This window comes from Panicum hallii, chromosome 1, assembly GCF_002211085.1.
Source record: "Panicum hallii strain FIL2 chromosome 1, PHallii_v3.1, whole genome shotgun sequence".
Classification (NCBI taxonomy): Eukaryota; Viridiplantae; Streptophyta; class Magnoliopsida; order Poales; family Poaceae; genus Panicum; species Panicum hallii.
Window position 1 is genome coordinate 55111321 of NC_038042.1, and position 18614 is coordinate 55129934.

The 18614-nt window shown below is 53.9% G+C and overlaps 3 protein-coding genes across 3 annotated transcripts; all 3 read right to left on the reverse strand.

The window, feature by feature from the left end:
• Positions 1–3420: 3420 nt before the first annotated feature.
• Positions 3421–4554, reverse strand: LOC112890198 (cysteine-rich repeat secretory protein 12-like). The gene has a single exon (XM_025957091.1). The coding sequence runs from the start codon at positions 4487–4489 to the stop codon at positions 3683–3685; it is 807 nt and encodes a 268-aa protein (XP_025812876.1). The 5' UTR covers positions 4490–4554; the 3' UTR covers positions 3421–3682.
• Positions 4555–5346: 792 nt separating this feature from the next.
• Positions 5347–10192, reverse strand: LOC112898832. The gene is made up of 12 exons (XM_025967137.1): positions 9985–10192; positions 9746–9831; positions 9544–9644; positions 9321–9446; positions 9066–9193; positions 7402–7547; positions 7157–7343; positions 6952–7059; positions 6776–6861; positions 6126–6220; positions 5899–6024; positions 5347–5808 (listed from the first exon to the last, which is right to left on the reverse strand). The coding sequence occupies exons 1-12, from the start codon at positions 10190–10192 to the stop codon at positions 5583–5585; spliced, it is 1623 nt and encodes a 540-aa protein (XP_025822922.1). The 3' UTR covers positions 5347–5582.
• A 5317-nt stretch (positions 10193–15509) lies between these two features.
• On the reverse strand, positions 15510–16707 carry LOC112890203 (nudix hydrolase 18, mitochondrial-like). Its single transcript, XM_025957104.1, has 2 exons — positions 16191–16707; positions 15510–16058 (listed from the first exon to the last, which is right to left on the reverse strand). Exons 1-2 carry the CDS (start codon positions 16569–16571, stop codon positions 15951–15953), a joined length of 489 nt encoding a protein of 162 aa, XP_025812889.1. The 5' UTR covers positions 16572–16707; the 3' UTR covers positions 15510–15950.
• Positions 16708–18614: the final 1907 nt, after the last annotated feature.

The following is an 18614-nucleotide window of genomic DNA, read 5'->3' on the forward strand; positions in this document are numbered from 1 at the left end:
GCACCGCGGCGTGCAATCTTTTTAGCTTGTCCTGGCGAAGCACGTCGCTGGTGCCCATTCTTTTGACCAACAACGACACCCAAAGGGAGCGGGGCCCTGGATGATAAGAGCAACGACGGGCAAAGCAAAGGCGGCGTCCGAGCAAAAGCCGCTGGCCGGTTGATCCAATCATAACAAACTGCCGCGCTAAATCTTGCAGCCAGCCTTTACGTGCAGCTGCACTCCTGCACTGCAACTGAGTGAGTGACGATCAGAAATCAGAGTGCAGGAAAATCCTACCTCGGAGAAGACCATCTCTTCTGATTTCTGGAGGATGAGAATCAGGAGGTAGACTAGATGAGCTACTACTGGGTACCATGGCATCGCTCATTGTAGGGAGTACCTCTTCCATTGTGCTCACTTCAAATTTCCAAATTCAAGCAGGGAATGAGAGAGCACTATGGGACTTAAACATGATGACAAATGGTGCGATTAACTCTTAACTTTTTCCAAAGTACTAGCATCAAGCCTAGTAACTAGCGAAAGAGGCTAAATGCTACCCCCAAAAGCTTACAAAAAGCTAGCACAACACGCTGCTGTCGTACGGTGGACCAGAGAGATATCCCTTCATTTCAAATCCTAATCACGCGGAAGCAGAATCATTTGAATCCACTCCCAGATATACTAAAGCTCAGCTGGACTTAGTGACACCAATTAATTAAGTAAAGCGAGTCCACATCAAAAGCTCGGAGCAAAGATAAAGGCAGGCAAAACTAAAGCTCTTTTCATCACTCGTGCCGCCTCCTGTCACATAGTGCCTTTGAACACAGCATGCATGATGAGTCGTTTAGACCAGGATCACTATGGCCGCCTTGCGCTCAAATTATTGGCATTGCAAGCCATTATAAGCAACTGCGCGTATGCTTGCTTTCTCTAGCCACTGAATTTTGTTAAGATTTGCATGCGCCATTTGCGTTATGGATTATTTTTGGTGGGGGCAGTCACAATGCGAAGCTTACTCATGTTACTGGTAGTAACTGTGAATGTTTTCAGACTCGACATTTCGTAGTAACTACGAAAACGGTTTTCAAGGACGGGTAAAAATGTATTTTTAAGTATGTATGTGATACCCGCCTCTAGTTCTCGCAGCCAAAGATGCTGTTTGCAGGGGTGGGTAACGCGACCGCCCCTGAAAACCTATTTGTAGGGGCGGGTCACACCCTAGCCCGCCCCTAGAAACCGATTTTAAAAAAAAAAGTAAAAGAGCACCGCGGTCCGTGGCATTCCAGTTGTATGAGTACGACGTCCACAGGTCCAGACGACAAGCGCGGGGCCTGCCAAAGGGCGGCGTCGCAGGCTGGATCCCAGTGGAGGAGGACATCGGCACGGAGCCCAGGCAGGCGGAAGGCGGATGCGGGGACGAGGCGCGCCCTTGGGCAGAGTTGCAGAGGATGCCGAGCAAGGGCGGCGCGTGGTAGAGCTTCCAGAACCCCCGAGCTCCGCTGCCCCCCGCCTCGCCGCGGCATTTCCCCGAGCACCTCGCGTGCGATGGCCAACGCTGGCGCGGCCACTGAGGCGGAGGCCGTCCGCGCGGAGGCTGCGGAGATTATGCTCGCTGACCACGACAGCGACATGGACGCGTCGCTTACCTGTGCCATGACCTCATGCTCGTGCACCCGGGCTTGGTGGTCGTGTACCGCCTCCTGGGCGAGCTCCAATACGCCGCCGTCGTGCGCGCGGTCCGCGGTGAGGGCAGCTCGGAGGACCACCTTTCCGCGGCGGCGCTGCACCTCCGCGTCACCCTGGAAGTGCTCATCGCGGCACGGCGCTTCGTCCGGACTGCATCGACGTCGGCCCTCCATTGTCTTCCCTTGTGGCCGGTGCGAGGAGCGGAGCGACGGCTCGGCGGCAGGCCGGAACGGCGGCGCGACGCGTAGGTGGGGGCCGGCAGCGACGCGGCTCGAGGCGGCCAACACCCGGGTGTAGATTTGCGAGGCTGCGGCGGCCGATGCGGCTAGCAGGCGCAACGAGTAGGCTGGAGGGGAAGAGAAGGGAGGGGTGACGCAGTGAGAGAGGAGGGGATCGACAGACGAGGAGAGGGGATAAGAGGGAGAGGGAAGGACCAGAGATAGAGAAAGGAACTGTGTGATGTAGTAGCTGCGGCGGCGCGCAATTGGCGGAGGTTGAGGGGGCGCGAATCAATGATGTGGATGCGCGCCGGATCCAGGAGCGCGGGCGATCTCATGGGCCTGATTTTTAGGGACGGGTGACGTTACCACCCGACCTTGAAGATAATTTTCTATTTTATTCTAAAAATTTATTTAAATATTTAAATATAGAAGAATAAATTAGAAAAGTGAAACTTCTACACTATAATTATTGTGAATTATAGATATAGAAAAAATATGCCAAATATATTTCAGTGTATAGAAAGGGTTAAGATTGTGGAACTTGAAAAATATAATTTGAGTTGCATGAGATACTATACAGTCATAGTCATATGTAGGGCACAACTTGTAAATGATCTTGTGATCATAAATGGTCTTAAATGAATAATATATAAAATACAAAATTTTAGATTATACCGCTGCAACTTTAATAGGGAACTAATCTACATACGAGGGTTGTTTGAAAACAGATCGAAACCAATAGATTTTAAAACTAGAGAACTTATAATAGTTTTTTTAACTATTAAATTATTTTAAATGAAAAGGTTATCAACTATAAAATTGTAAATCTCGTCAAGCTCTACATTTTTGGTATAAAGTTTATCTTCATACAAAATCTTATGAAGAAGTTATGATTTTTTTTGCGTGACACCATTTGTAAGGGCGGGTCATGCCATCACCCGCCCCTAAAAATGCATTTTCAGGGGCGGGTGGTGGCCATCACCCACCCTAAAAATCAACTTTTAGAGCCATCACCAGCTCCTAAAAATGATGGCGGCTATTTTTAGGGGCGAGTGAGGTCCTAGGAATGCATTTTTAAGGGCGGATCGGTTACTACAGTAACCCCGCTCCCTTTGTAGCAGTAATGGGTTATATTTTGACCCGTCCCTAGAAAAAATGAAGATGTTGCTACAAATCGTTGTTTTTTAGTAGTGTGGTGTTGCCTATTACATCATTGACAATCTATGAAGGATAGCCAAATTCGCTGCAAATGCTGTCTTTACAGATGTTGGCAGGAGCAGGGGCGGAACGTCGTGGAAGCGAAACTGGGCACCCCCCGCTCCTACTTCCTCCACGCGCTGCTCCACTGTAAGTCTGCATGTGTGCTTGTTCAGGTGATTCTACGAGCACAAATCCATGAGAGTGAGCTCAACTGGCCCCGCTTGTTTTAGCTCCACGTTCCGCCAATGGGCAGGAGCTTCCTATGAGGAGGCTAGCTAACCACTTAATAGTGACTGACATAATGACATGAACTTCTGCACAACACAACTGATGATCAGATTGATGATGGTAGATTGTAACAAAAACCGTACCTATGTTTTTGGGTTCAGCATATGTAGTTACATGCTTACAATACAACACGAGAACTTTACAGTTACACACTTGAGAAACAGACCCAGTTAACCTACGAGAACCTCATCTTACCTTAAGCACAAGAGCAAAAACTGCACTGCACAATTATCATACAAGATGATAAAACACAGCATAGCTACTACTCAAGTCTTCAACATCATGATGCAACTAGTGAACTAAACCTATGTGGCAAGCGAGACATAGGCCAAAGAAGCAAAGAAACCGGTGGCGACCGCGTGGCCTAGCCCGAATCCATGCCGCCCGGCGCCGCTGCTGAATCCTCCGCCGCCGTTGACCCAGAAGCGCGCGTAGCACTTGCCGAGGTACACCTCGCCCGCCGTGGCGTAGCCGCACCCGGCCTTGAGCTGCGTGGTCGCGGCCGAGACGCAGTCGGAGCACGCCTTGGCGCCGAGGTCCCCCACGCACTGCGACATGGCCTGCACGGCGCCCGAGCCACCGGCGCGGTACCCTCCGCCCTCCGGCGCCGCCGCGGCCACGAGCGCGCCGAGCGCCGAGTCACGCATGGCCACCCCGCCGGAGTCCCCGGGCGTGCCGCCGCACTTCTTGAACAGCACGGTCGTGTCCGGCTTCCCCAGGAACGAGTCGTTGCCGTAGCGCACGAAGCAGGCGCGCAGCTGCACCGCGCCACCAGCGGACCAGGCGCAGAGCGAGGAGAGCCTGGAGATGGCGGAGCGGACGCAGCCGGTGCAGACGGAGGCCGGGAGGTCGGAGCGGCACTGGTAGAGGCCGACCAGGGAGGAGTCGGACGGCGCGGTGAAGTTGGCGTAGGAGGCGTAGGGCGCGCTGTTGGCAACCGAGGTGAGCACGGAGTCCACCCCCGACGCGTACTGGGAATCGGCTGCGTAGCGCCCCTGCGAGCACCCGGCGTACACGAACGCCGAGTAGTCGTCGGAGCAGGAGCCCGTGCGCAGCAGGAGCAGCAGCGAGAGGACGGGGAGGAGCGTTGCTGCCGCGACGCGCGTGGCCATGCTTTGCTTTGTTCGCCTGCTTGGCCTGCGCTCTCGTTCAGGATTCGGAGTGAACTTTGCGGGAGAATTCGGGAAGACGAGCGAACCGAGCGGTCGAGCTGAGGTTTTACAAGAAGCGTGCCGCGTGCACGTTCGTGGAATGGAGGAAGAGTGGGTTGGGCTTAGTGGGCTGCTGAATGGGCTGACAGAGAGAGACGGGCAAAATGAAGGAAAAGGGTAGGCCAGTGCTGCGTGGGCTAGGCCTAGAAGTTACATTTACTTATTATGGCCCAAGTTAGTAGTACACGCACCTGTTTTAGTGTGTGATGGGCCCGTACCTGTGATTTCGTTTCTCCTCCGTGTTCAGTTCAGTCTGCTCATTGCTCAAAGCCTCAAATGGATGAACTGGTACTGCAAATCAGGTTTCTTCCCTCAAAAAAAGAACAAACAAACAAATCAGGTTCCTCTCTCTCAAAAAGAAGAAGATGAAGCAAACCAGAAACCTTCTTTCTCTCTTTCTGGTGTCAGTAGTGATCAGTGGCATCGACAGAAGAGAACCCGCCAGCCACGCTGATTAAACAACTACCGTGTGTAGAAGCACAGCTTGGTGCCATCATTAGTACCTTCATTGTCTTGATTCATGCGATTAGCCAGCTAATACCAACAAATGCAACCAGTTAACAGCGCAGGATCACAGACGATTACGAACAGTACTGACTACGTGCAGATCCCTCAGCAGACAGGCAAGATAAACCTTTTAAAAAAAAGGCAAGATATTGCTACAGAGTACAGACCTATCTGTCTTCCAGCGAACAGAACGGGTTCGATACTCTGATCGCAACAAAGACAGCGACAAGGGTCACGGCCTCACGGGCAAGAAATGCCAAGTACTATATGCAAATCCATTGTCAGCCACTCGCACGTACAGAACCAGAACCATCGTACTCACAGGATACAGACAGACAGACAGACAGACCACACGGAACCACCCGTCGTCCTGTCAGCAGATTCTGCTCACACACACCTCCTTTCAATCTTAAAGTGTTCACACCCGTTCACACCGCTAATACATGTTGCTTGACAGCATATTCATCAGAGTCGTCCGGCCCTCATCCTAATCGGACTTTTGCTTGTACCGGCAGGTAACGCGAGAGAACGCGGACGGCATGCTCCCCTCCTCCCGGCTCAGCTGCTTCTCCTTCTCGGGGGAACTCCAGTTGGGCGCGAGCCTGTGGAAGAGGCTCCCGTCGTAGACGCTCCGCACGACGTCCTTGTGGAGGAGGCCGTCCTTGTCCTTGCCGAGGCTGTACAGGATCCTCCACTCCGCTTCTGCGCCAGCCCTGTTGTTTTTGCGCAAGGACAGGGGAGGAGTGAGGACTGGGACTGCAGGAGCGATGGCGAATGTTGTTGATTTCGGGCTGGGAAGTTACCACCCTGCGTAGTCCCCGGGCTGTCTGTTGGCTTGGACCAGCTGGTCGACCTCGTCCGACGTCAGGGCGTCAGGGACGGTCTTGGCGTGCTTGGCGAATATCTCCTCGAACTTCTCTGGAACGAACCTGCAGAATTGCAGTCTAAGCGAACCTACGTACTGATGGATCATTCGACCTATTGCTCAGAAACGAAACTCGAACTAGCTGTCAGTGAATCAGCTGCTTACCTTCCCTCGGTGTCATAGGAGCCAGTATCACTTCCATGCTTCCCTTTCTGGATGTTCTCTATGTAGATGTCCATATTCGATGACGTTGCATTCTCCTGCATTTGTGCTCAGCCTTTTAACACCCCATTTTTATTTTTTTATTTGTTTTTGCGAAGCAAGTAGTAGTACTAATAGTATAATACTATGAAACAAGAGTCCATAAAAGGCAGTGCGTTTCGTATTGTAGGCGGCCAGCTAGCTGAATCATCTCCATTAAGCCAGCACACAACAGGCGCTGCTGTGTCTGCTGTCGCAATCTGCAACTGGAATTTACCCAAGAATCTTGAGGCATTTGGTGATTTGACCCGCATCTTTGTCAGACTCCTTGATTAATTTGCAGTGATACTGCACTCGTGTCCGATCTTTGATGGGGTCGCTAGGCTAGCATAAAAAGGACATGATCTACGTTTCATTCTCAGTAAAGTAAGGCTTTTGTGCGAGTTAGTCAACAGCTAAACCTGGGGACCTTAAACCCTGGCGAAATACTAAAAGGACAAAACGTATGATATACGAAGTGGTACAAGAATTACTATCTTTTATATTTTTCTTAGCTGAGCACAAGCACAGAGAGTAGATTACAGGAGAAATGAGGGGAGGGGAGGGTGTCTTACAGGTCTGCACTTGCTGCCAAGGGCGCTGTTGATGAAGGCCGCGCTGACGGTTGACACGCCGAATCCAAATCCGAGAGCCCGGAAAGCTGCCGATGCAACGACCGGATTTAGTGCGAGAATAACGGGCACAGCGGCACGAATGCAGCCGTAGCGAAGCAGGGGGACAAGGAGCTCACCGCCGTACGTCTCCGATAGGGTGACGATCCCGTCGCCGTCGCGGTCGAAGAACGCCGCGTGCCTGTGCAGCGCCGTCGGGCAGTCGCCGACTGCCGCCGCCCGGCCCACTTCGCCGTCGCGGAACCAGGAACGCGCACAAATTCAGCGAACAAGTTGCAGGGGGGAAATCAGAGACGGCGGGAGACCGGAGGCAGAGTGACTCACCAAAGAGCACGGCGAGCAGGAGCAGCGCAGAAGGCCCAGCCACCGCCGCCGGTCGTCGCGGAGCGCCGCCCATCCCCGGCGATTCCCTCTCGACGCTGTCCGTCCCCCGCGCGCTGAACTGCTCTCTCCTTCCCTTCCCTCCCCTTCCCGCAGTTTGTTCCGCTCGGCTTTCGCGGCGCAGCTGGTACTAGTGCCTGGTGCGGTGGCGCCCCCACTCCGCTTAAATACAGGTGGCCAGGCCGGACTTGATCCGCAGGTAACTGAAGGCTAGACCCGCACTCCTGCACAACAGAAGCGTGCCGTGTGCCGTGGCGGGCGGCGGCGGGTGGCGGCCTCGAGCCCTCCGGCAGCGAACCAGTTGGATCAATCGACGGCACTCTGTCCACAAAATCTGGTTTGATTAGGTGAAAATTAGGCGATTTTTGGACAGAGGAGCGTCGTTGAGTGGTTGGGGAAAAGGCAGATATTTACCATGCGTGTGGAATACTTACCAAACGGAGCAGGAAATTAATACCTGGAGCAAACGTAGGCCGTAACAATAGTAACTTTGATTCTGATGATGAGGGGAAAAAACATGCTAGAGCATAGGGTGGTAGTGGTATCCGTGCGATCAACTCCACAAGTCTAGATCCAAGAAAAAAAATGAAAATTTTAGAAAGAAAAAAAAAACCTGATATGCTTATTATTGACAATCCATGCGACTGTAAAGCGGCAGACAAGCATGACCGCTTGTTGGTCGATTCAGAAAAAAATGAAAAAAAATATGTGCTCATTATTGATTGGTTTTTCTTACGGCAACCAAATCATGACCGTCTCCAAAAGAATTAAATTAGACCCTTCTTCCCGTACTCATGACATCGCACTATCACAGCGCAGGCGGCGTCCTCGCGCAGACGCCCGCGCTCGTCCTCCGCGATCTTGTACAGTTGTAGGGTCCAGCATGTACCACGGGTAAGAATAGAGTGCTCTGAAATTTTACCTAGATAATCTAAGAACCGGCCCTCTAATTTCATATAATTTTAAATTTTATATAATTTTAAACTAAAAATTAATAACAACCAAGTTAGATGGTGAAAAGTTAGATGGTGAAAAGATTACCGGAGCCATCATCCGTTAGCCCCTCTAATACACGGGCCCTAGGAGGCATACGGCGCCGTCTCCCGCCCTGATTTTGCTGACTGGCTCCAAGCCTCCCTGCATCTGTCTCGGTTAGCCTTGACCTGTTGATCACCTCGTCCAGCTCGGAGGCGCCCGGCAACCGGAGCGTGTGCGCGCGCCATGAGAAGACGGTCCGAGCAGAGGCCAGTGAGTTCGGTCGAGGCCACCCTGTCCCACGCATCTGGTATTCTGGTTCTTCCACGATAGGACGGCGAACATGCATGCGGCTAGAATGCTACATGTGGCAGCGAACGGCGGCGACGGTGGCAAGTGGCTGGCGAAAGTAGTAATCGATCCTGCCTGCCTGCGTGAGGATGCTGACGAACTCGGCCTAATCGACTGTCTGCCATCAGGAGTTTCGATCGAACACGAGTTTTTTTTTTCCAAAGTTTTTTGTACGCAAGTTTTTAAGTGCCCGCATTTGTGGCTTGTTTTTCTGGGCAGGCCGATTGGACGAAGAAGAACTGAGGTGAGGGGGCACGGAGTCGCTGGGTAGGCTGATTGCAGCCCACAAGCGAGGAACCGACTTGAGATGAACAGAAACAATACATGCCACTAGGTTGAACAGACTGTCCGACTGATAGAGAAAAAAAACTGTTGCCTGGTATTGACTCGACTGGCTTTCTGATGCAGGCAACCATTTTAAAAAGGAGAAATGTTGCTTCTTACTGACTGGCTTTCTTACACATAACCAAATTAAGCATGCTTGACTGTCGCTGAAACGAAATGGAAAAAAAAAAAGAGAATCAGCCCTTCTTCCCCGCCAACTGGTAGAAGAGAGCCCCGTCGTAGACGGCCCTCGCGGTGTCCTTCTGCAGGCGCCCGTCCTTGTCCTTGGCGAGATCGTACAGCATCTCCCACTCCGCCTTGGCCGCAACCCTGCGTCGTCGCGAATTGGTGCCAGGGCAGGACAAGAACAGCGCCGGTGAGGACGGGGGAAACGAAGCAGAGACTGTCTGCCTGCGCATACCATTTTTCTAAAAAAAAGTTCAGATTACAAATTTACCATCCGTTGACGTCATTGCTCTCTCGGTTGGCCTTGAGCATCTCGTCCAGCTCGTCCTTCGTCATGGCGTTCGGCGCGGTCTTGGCGTGCTTGGCGAACATCTCGTCCAACCTCGCAGGAACGAACCTGTAATCAAGGTCATCTTAGAAGCGTTAGAACATCCAGTAGATCACACGTTGCAAAATGCAATGACCAGCGAGCTGAAACCGTCTGCGTTGCAGACCTTCCTTGAGCGTCATAGGCGCCCGTGTCGCTTCCGTGCTTCCCTTTCTGGATGTTCTGGATGTAGATATCCATGCGCGACGACGAGGAGTTTGCATTGTCCTGCATGCATTTGAAAGTTAAAACACAGTCAAAATCTTGAACAATATCAGCGTAGCATTTTGTAATGTGGTGTTGTTCAGTGATGAAGATGCAGTACGTACAGGTCTGGTCTTGGGGCCAATGGCGGCGTTGATCAGCGCGGCGCTGGCCTTGGCCGCGACGGCTCCGAGCCCGACGTCCCGCAGACCTGCGTGCGCGCCACCATCAACAGAACGACGCGCGTCAGCACACGCCAAACACGCGGCACGGCTCGCCGGAATTATTAGGAGGCCGCGTCGCCGCGAGGAACGGCGTGGCACGAAACGAACGAACGGAACGTGGCGAGACTAGGTAGCCTCACCCTGGTACGTCTCGTCGAAGGTGACGATGCCGTCGCGGTCGCGGTCGAAGAACGCCACATGCTTCTGCAGCTCCGTCATGCCGCCGGCGCCCGAGTTCGGGGCGACGCCGGCCGCAGCGGCGTAGCACGTACCGAAACCGAGGGACACCGCCAGGAGGAGCAGGAGCGCCGCGGCCGCCCCCGGCCGCGGTCGTCGCCGAGCACCCATGCCTCCGGCTCGGCCTTGCCTCGCGCGCTGACAGCTGGTTCTCCTGACGCCGCGTTCTCCTCGGAGGTGTGTGTGTCTGTGCACGTGCACCGGATCTGTCAGGACTCGCACCGCATTTGTAGGTCGGGCCTGCCGGCTTGGCACCGCAGTAATAGGCTAATAGCATCCGTGATATCCTCTCATTTATTTATTTATTTTTCCAAATGAGATGTCCTCTCATTTATCACTAGCATCTCAGTGCTGGATTGAGCGTCATACGCCAACGCAGCTGTGGTTGGCAAAGGTAGAATCTTTCCGTGGAAAGCATGCATGCCTCGCCAAAACTGTGGGGTTATTCGGTTTTGGAGAGCTAAATTTTAGTCCTTTCTATAACTTTTTTTATTATCTAGAAGTATTAAATAAAGTATAATTACAAAACTAATTATAGAATTCTTAGTCTAATTCGCGAGACGAATGTTAATCTATAATTAGCGGATGGTTACTGTAGCATAGCTGCTGTAAATCATGGATTAATTAGACTTATTAAATTCATCTTGCGAATTAGCACCCATCGGTGAAAAATTTTATTATCAGATTTATTTAATACTTCTAAATGGTAAAATTTATTTTGATGTGATGGTGCTAAAGTTTAGCCCTCCGGAACCAAATAGAGCCTATAATTGGGCCCAAAATTTGCCGTTGGTGGTGGATGAGAAGATCAGCCACTCCCCGCTCCGGGTGTTTGACGGGATTTTGTGCAATGAATTTAGAAAACAATCTTATGAATTGTATGCGCTAAATGCGAACAAGAACTAAGAGAAGAAAGGAAAAGCAACTAACTAAACATTAGTTGCATGGACGTCGCGGGACCTAGCATGTGAAGCCCCAAGCAAATCAAGAACGTGCAGGGTTCCATGCGCGCACGACCGTACTCATCAAAACCTGTACCGGTGCTAGAGAGCCTCCTTGATCAGGCCCACAATGCAGCGAGTCAGGCCGGCCGGCCGGCTGGATACTTATCCCGTTCCGTTAAGAGTTACAGATATGTGCGGCTCCGTTTTACACGGCAACAGATAAACAAACCTGCGGATTTTTACTCAACAAACTAAAGGCGGCGCCGGACGGGAGACCAGGGCAACACGTAACCCTGAGCCCTGCCTATATAAAGGCCGGGGCGTCTCATGTGCAAAGGTTCTTCGGATCAGCGTGGGTGCAAGGAGAGCAGAGGCAAAGGAGGAGCCGAAGTCACGCTTGTACCTTCACTTGCCGATCTGCATCCGCCAAGTCTGCACCACGCCGGCGGCGGCCTTCGGCCTCATCATCTTCGAGCTCGTCATCAACCATCGATAAGGAGACAGCGTTAGGATTGATCTCATCCGACTCGATCCAACAATCGAGTCGGAGTCCTTGATCGCGTTCTGATCGGGGGCGCCCAACCGAGATGTGGTTGGTGGACCCCTGTTTTGCAGCGTCCTATTGCGCAGCGCTATATAGAAGAGCGGAGGCCCGTTGGGGCACGTACGCCAAGGTTCACCATGCTCCAAAATTCCACCGACAAAATTCTAACCGATCTACTGGGGAACGCTGAAGTGGTGGGAAGCTCGCCACCTTCTGCACCATGCCGCCATCGTCATTCACGTCTGTGCCGCTACTCCTGCATCCTCGACCAACCGATGTCGCTCCCGCCACCACAACACCGTCACCATCGCCATGACGAGCTCCTCCACCGAGCCCGAAGGTCAATCTCCCTCTATATCTCTCTGTTGGTATAACCTAGGCCTAAACCTTATGGTTTATCTCACTAAGAATCCATTTGACCTACTTCTAGAGATCCTGTTTAGCACTAACAGCCAGGAGTTGGCACTCGCGTTGGCACCGGGCAAGGCCCAAGGAGCAAGTTTGGAAGGAGGAAGAAAGCCATGGCGCCCTTGTTCGTCTTCGGAGGCGCGGCAGGTTGATCTTTTGTCTTCTCTCACCTTCTTTTACAGATCGCACGCATGCACGTTCACTGACGCTCGCCGTGGCGCTCGCCGAGTCGTCGTCCATCCGTGTTGCCGTGGTGCTGCGTGAGTGCGTGGATGACGGAGAAGCCATGCTGATGACGGAGGCGCTTCACGTTCAAGCCCGGCACCGAACCGATGACGACGCTGCTGCGAAGATGCCGAAGCGCGACCTGACGAGGCCGTTATGGAGGGCCGTCGCAAGACGCCGTCGCGCCGACGACCCGAGAAGCCGCCCGAAGCCCGCCGACGACCCGAGAAGCCGCGCGAAGCCGCGGAGTTGATCTGCACCTCGGCGCCTGGACATGCGCTCGCATGCAAGCCCATGCACGCGTTGCCGCACGCACAAGTGCACATGTACGAGAAGCTAGCGAGCTACAGTGCATGCACAGGGCTGGGCATGCATGAAGACGTACGTGCGCGGTGCGCCACACAAGAGCAAGCCATCTACGTACAGATGCCTTACCACTACAAGATGATGGAGCTCCCTGCGGACGAGGTCTTCCTATGGGACTTTTTCGCCCATCTACGAGCAGCTGCTACGACATCTCATCGATTCAACTCCCCGCCATGCATCGCCGACATACCTCTACAACAACTACGACGCCGTTCAAAGACCGATGAGGCCGGACGATATAGGCGGATGCCATTGATGTCCCAGCTGCGCTACACCGGCTCATGGACCGACGAGGTCATGGATGAGGCCGACGATATCTACACTGCCACCACCACACATGCATGGAGAACAGTAGAGAAGATCGAAGACGACGACCACAACAGTAGAATCGGAGGTACTCCGGCAAGCTAGACTTGCGGAAGTAATTAATTGGGTGCTTTCCGAGGCTCCGGGAACCAGAAGACCACATCGCCGAAGTCGACCCAGCAAATTATGGAGCGCAAGATTGGGACTTATATTTGTTATCTAAAAAAATTATTAAATACTTATTTTTTTCTATGTACTTGGTACACTGATACGTCCGCATTTATTCATCCCGGTGCAGCAAATTCCTGTGCGTGAATTTTCTCCATGAACACCGGGACAGGGAGAAGCAGCACCAGGTGTTGCCGAGGAACAGCAGGAGGTGCCAGGAGGTAGCTTGTTCCGGCTACACGGGCCACATGGTCGTCGCCGAGATGGCGAGATGGCTGTTTCGTTCGTGTGGCGCTGCTTTCCACAGTTTGGTGATGACATGATTTCTTGCGTCCCGGCAAATGCAAGAAGGGGGCCTACCGCGCACACATTTCGTGTGCACGCGGCCACTATTCGCGTGCGGGCTGAGAATAGGCACAGCAGGCGCGCACACAGAGACACACACGACTCCTCTCTCGCGCTCAGTTTGTGGTCGTATTCCACCGAGTACACTGGCCCAGGCCTGCTCGGCTGCTCGTAGAACGTGCTTATTGTTGGCCCCGATTCCTTTGCATCGGCCTAATGGCCTGTTAGGCATAAGATATCAGGCTGAACCATTCGGCCCGCGAGAAAACACACACACAACCCATTTGGAGCCAGCCATTTCAGTCCAGGTGCCCCCTAGCCCACGACCCCAAATAGGCCTATTTCCAAATCCAAAGCATGAGAGCGGGCAGCGGGCAGCGGGCAGCGGGCTAGGCCCAGCACTCCAGCAGTGGGCCCGTCGCTGTCGCACGTGCCTCGCGCACCGACCGCGCCGCCGCCGCCGCCGTCGCCGCCAAGGACGCCGTCCTACTCTACTTGTCCTGTAGCTTCGCGTTGATTCTCCGGGACTTGAACATGTCAAGTGGCCTGTAGACTAGGACCGGGACCGCCCGAACTGGCCCCGGCCAGCCGGAGGAACCAGCCGCACGCCGAGGCCCAGCTGCCTTAGCTTGAACAGGCTCGTTCCGTTCGCCGGACCCAACGACGACGACGGTTTCTGGCGCTCCGCTGCGGATTGAACCAGCCCGTTCAAGTGCCGGGGCACATTGCTGACTGCAACCAGCGAACATTTCGTACATCTAGCTCGCAGCTCTACGCCACCGCCAGGAGAAGGAAGACTGATCTGACAGCCAAGCTGCTGGAGTACACATCTGCACATCATCTTATGATGAACAACCCGGACGAACAATGCTAAACCAACCAGAGGCTGAAACTGAAAGCGAGGTTGCCGGGATGCAGACGGAAGATAGATAACCTCGGAGGATCCTTCTTACCTCTGCCACCAACCCGAAAAAGAAAAAAAAATTCACCATCTCCGGTGGCGCGACCCTTCTGTCCCGTTGCTGCCGCGTTCGCGCATCCGTCAGCAGCGCACCCCGTGATCGCGGGTAGCGGCGCATCCCGTGCAGGAAAATTCACCGCGGGTCGCGCAAAATCCACCGCCGCGCGAGAACAAACGCTAGCCCCCGCCTACCCAACAAGAGCTCGAGTCCAGGAGAGCAGCAAGGCGAGGCGAGCGGCCGAGGCGGGCGCCGTCCCGTCCCCGTCCTCGGCTCCTCGCCGTCTCGCTCGAGCGGCCGAAAATTCCGCGGCGGACGGCCGGTTTTTTTATCCGACCCTCTCCGTCCGGCGACGACTTGTCACTGGTTTCACGGCTCACGTCTGCACCCCGGCGCGCGTCACCTAACGCTTTGACGAAGGGGCGCCCCGCGCGTACGTGGCCCGCAACCGGTGGCTTCCAGACTAATCATCGCCGCGATCGCTTCGTCAGCAATGCCGACCTGTCGCCATAGTTTTTTACCGTCCAGGACAAAACTGCTCGCATCCGCATCGCCCCGGGTCAAGTCAGCCCCGGTAAAAAAAAAGAATCGTAGGGTCATCGGCGGGCGCCGGGCCGGGGATGAAAGTGCAGGGGTCGCCGTCGGCACGTCGCGGCGGCCGGCGAGGGGGGGTTGAGTTGTTTGTTTACTCATTGCCCGTCCCGTTCTTATCGGCGGGCCAACGCTTTAGGGAAAAACGGCGAGCGCGACGTCCCGGCGCGCAGCGGCGTGATGGGCACTGCCACGCCGAGTCGGGGCCTCAGGGGACCCGGAACCGTCGCTGCTCCGGGACCGGATCGACAGGTCAGTTTCTGGAACGGCTTGTTCTCGGCTTGGCTCCTGCGCACTGGATGGATCCTACCTGGCTATCATCACCCAACGAATCGCAGGGAGTGTTCCTCTGATAATCTGATTCAGAGGTGACCAGTCAAGGTGGAGTACCTCCCAAGTTTAGAGAGGATCCATGTTCTAAGCTTGCTAGATAGGCAGGCGCCAGCCAGGCAGCGAAGCTGCTAGTTGTAGAGCACGTGCATACGGAGGACGAACTACGAGCTTCAGGTGTCGCTGACTCGCTGTTGTCTCTGAACAACTTTACCGCTTAATTGAGTAGTACCGGCGGGTAATTAAGTGTGGAAAGTTTCTTTTGAACAGCTGTTTCATTCAATTCTGGCACCAAGAAACGAAGTTACTAGCACTAATTTACACTTTGTTCTGTTACTGCAAAGAATCGCGATTTTTTTCCCATGCGCTGCTGCTCTCTATGATGTGTCCTGTTTGGTGTTGTTCACATTTCGTCCAATCATTTGCTCGCTAAGATTATTTTAAAATCTGCCGCAGCGACGACTCCGCGTCCCAGGAGGAGTCAAGAAAGCACCGCCAGCATCCACCCGCGCGGCGCGCCGCCGTCTCTCCGGTGAGGGCGACCAAATCCGAGCGCCGGAGCGCCGGCCGGCCTGCCGCTGCACCGAGGGAGGCGTGACGACGCGCGCGCGCGCCCCAGCGTGGGGGTTGGTGCTGCCGATCCTTTCTTGCGGGAGTACGCCGGCGGCGTGGTCCTCTCCGGATCAGAGAGCGGACTGCAGCATGGCCATGGCGTGCCGGGCGACGAGCTTCTCGAGCGCCTCCCGCATCCACCAGTGCGAGCACCCGTCCATCACCTGGTTCACCGTTGCCTGTTCCATCCAATCGAGAGGTCAGATGACATGCCCGTTGCATTGGTTTTGGGGGTGGAATTGCATTGGGCAGCGCGTGCCGCGAGCGAACGAATCGAGATGGTGCTGACAGTTGTGGCCTCAACTACTCACCCAGGTGCGCTTGCGGGAGGCCATCTCGGGCCACTGGTGGAGCTCGTCGGCGACGCGGAGCGGGAACATGAAGCCCTCGTAGGTCTGGTCGACGTAGCGGCGGCTCTTGTAGTGCCAGAAGCCGAGCACCGGCTCGGTGTCGCCGAGGACGCCGGCCTCCTCGAGGGCCTCGCGCCGGGCGGCCTCGTCCATGGACTCGTCCTCCTCCCACCCGCCCTTGGGGAACATCATGCCGTGCCCCTTCTGCGATGTGATCACCAGCACCTCCAGCTCGCCGTCGCACCGCACGCGGTACGGGATGCAGCCCACCACGATGCGCCCGCCGGTGCGCTGGCTGTAGCGCTGCAGCTCGCGCCCCTGCCTCGCCACCAACACGGCCATGGATGCTGCTCGGTTCGTCCCCGGCTAGCTGAGCAGGCGCGGTCGGGTTGGAGGCTTGGAGCTCGAGAGCAGGATGGGAAGGATGGATGGATGCTCCAGCAGCTTCTGGCTTGCGGCCATGGAGCTGGGGATGGCGGGATTTTATAGCGCTTCAAGTCAATGGAAGGCTGTAGGTGTTGGTGTGTAGGAGCCGAGTGAACAACCGGGTAACATGCATGGGCCTGGAGTATGGACGAGAGAGGACTGGCTGGGGACGTGGACGGCGCTGGGCGGATCTTCTGTGGCAGATGTAGCTGCCGTCGTCTCAGCCTCTGGTTGGTCAGGGGAGGTTCGCTCCAATCAAGGAGATTCAGAGATGGATGCCTCCTAAGTCTGAATCAGATAGTTTCAGTTTTCGTACAAGGTTTAGTTAGCTTGCTGGATTTTTTTGACTTTTGTGGAAAGTAGCTATGCTGACAAGCATTCTAGATTTCTCTAGAAGCAGTGTCTTGTTTTACTGGACTTTGTGTTGTTATCAGTGGTGATTCAATATAGATAATGCAAAAGATCACCTTAGGCAAGCCATTAATGTTGCATGATGTGTGTACATAAGGGGGATAATAGTCAAAGTATTTACTTGCAAGAAATTAGATTTTGTATCATCATTTTCCAACTTCAGATTTGGATGCTGTCTTCTTCACACCCCCATCTACTTGTTTTTTTTTCTTTTTAATATCGCAGCATCCACATCACCTAGCCACAGACCGCAATGTTTTTTCTTTTGTAATGTATGAACATGAGAATTTGAGCCCTTGTGGATGAAATAATCAAATAACCCACCACTACTCCAAAGGTGTAATAGTTTTCACACAAAAATGATCATGTGGAGCATACATAAGAGATCTACCATTACCAAAACTACTTTGGGGTATCACTCCTAAAAGGGGTGGGACCCTTTCGGTTTGTCTTCTAGATGAGAGATTATTATTGAATTGCCGTGTGAACTGGTCGGTCTAAAACATGTCCTTTTCCGGTTGAAATTCTCATGAGTAGCCGATGCGTATGCAAAAAATTCTACAAAGTTTGTCCCAGTTCACATGCAGCAAACATTGTTACAGTCCATTAAGACAACACAGCAAACTCTAGGCATGTCAAGGCAGCTCGTAATCATGCCAAAAGAAAACTGAAGAAAAAACGAAGACACATAACCTCCACCCAGAGGAAGCATCACCATCAACAGCCAAATAGCCAATTAATCTTGTCGACATTGCTGGCCCATAGACCGTGTCCACCCAAACCCAAGTCAGAGCGCAGAAGATGCCCATGCCCCCCTGAGGCCTGAGAGGCGAGGAGATGATAGCGAGCAAAACCGCGTATCAGCAGGCGAAGTACGCCCGCCCGCCCGCCCGCGCGAACCACCCGTCCTTCGCCGCTGCTTCTCCCGCGGCCCTCCATCGTCGGCCGCGCCGGCGCGTACGCGCCTCCCCGGCTGCTGCCCTCCTCACCTGCGTATCGGTCGGCATGGCGCTTCCTTGCCCTAGTTGACAACCTGAGATCGAGTCCATCGGCCTGGCGCATGGCCAAGTCCATCTTTTCCATGGGCGCTCGCATCACCTCATTCCTTTGTCTATGACATCCGTCGGCGTTGCCAGTGACGTCGCTGCTGCTCCGTGTCGCCGGGGACAACGCCTTCTTTATGCGTGATGCAAGTAAACCATTTGTGCATCTCAGCAGTGATCATGCTTGGCAAGCAAGTAGCATCATTAGTTATGTCTGCCGTACGTGTTCATACACTGCATGTGTTCGTGTTGTACGTGCTGTGGCCAGTTCTTCCCTATCTTACTTGTGATGTAGAAGATGACCAGGGCACTTTGCGCAGCCGGCTGATTGTGAGGATTCACACGCACGGGCTGCGGCCGTTCTTCCCTTTCGTCGCAGCCCCTTCAGCTGGTCCAAACAGATCGATCTCAAGAGCTAGCAATGGCGCAATGCAAGAACCATGCAATCCACAATCCACAATCCACAACTCTTTGGCGATCGATACAATTTTGTTGGGGCCACGTG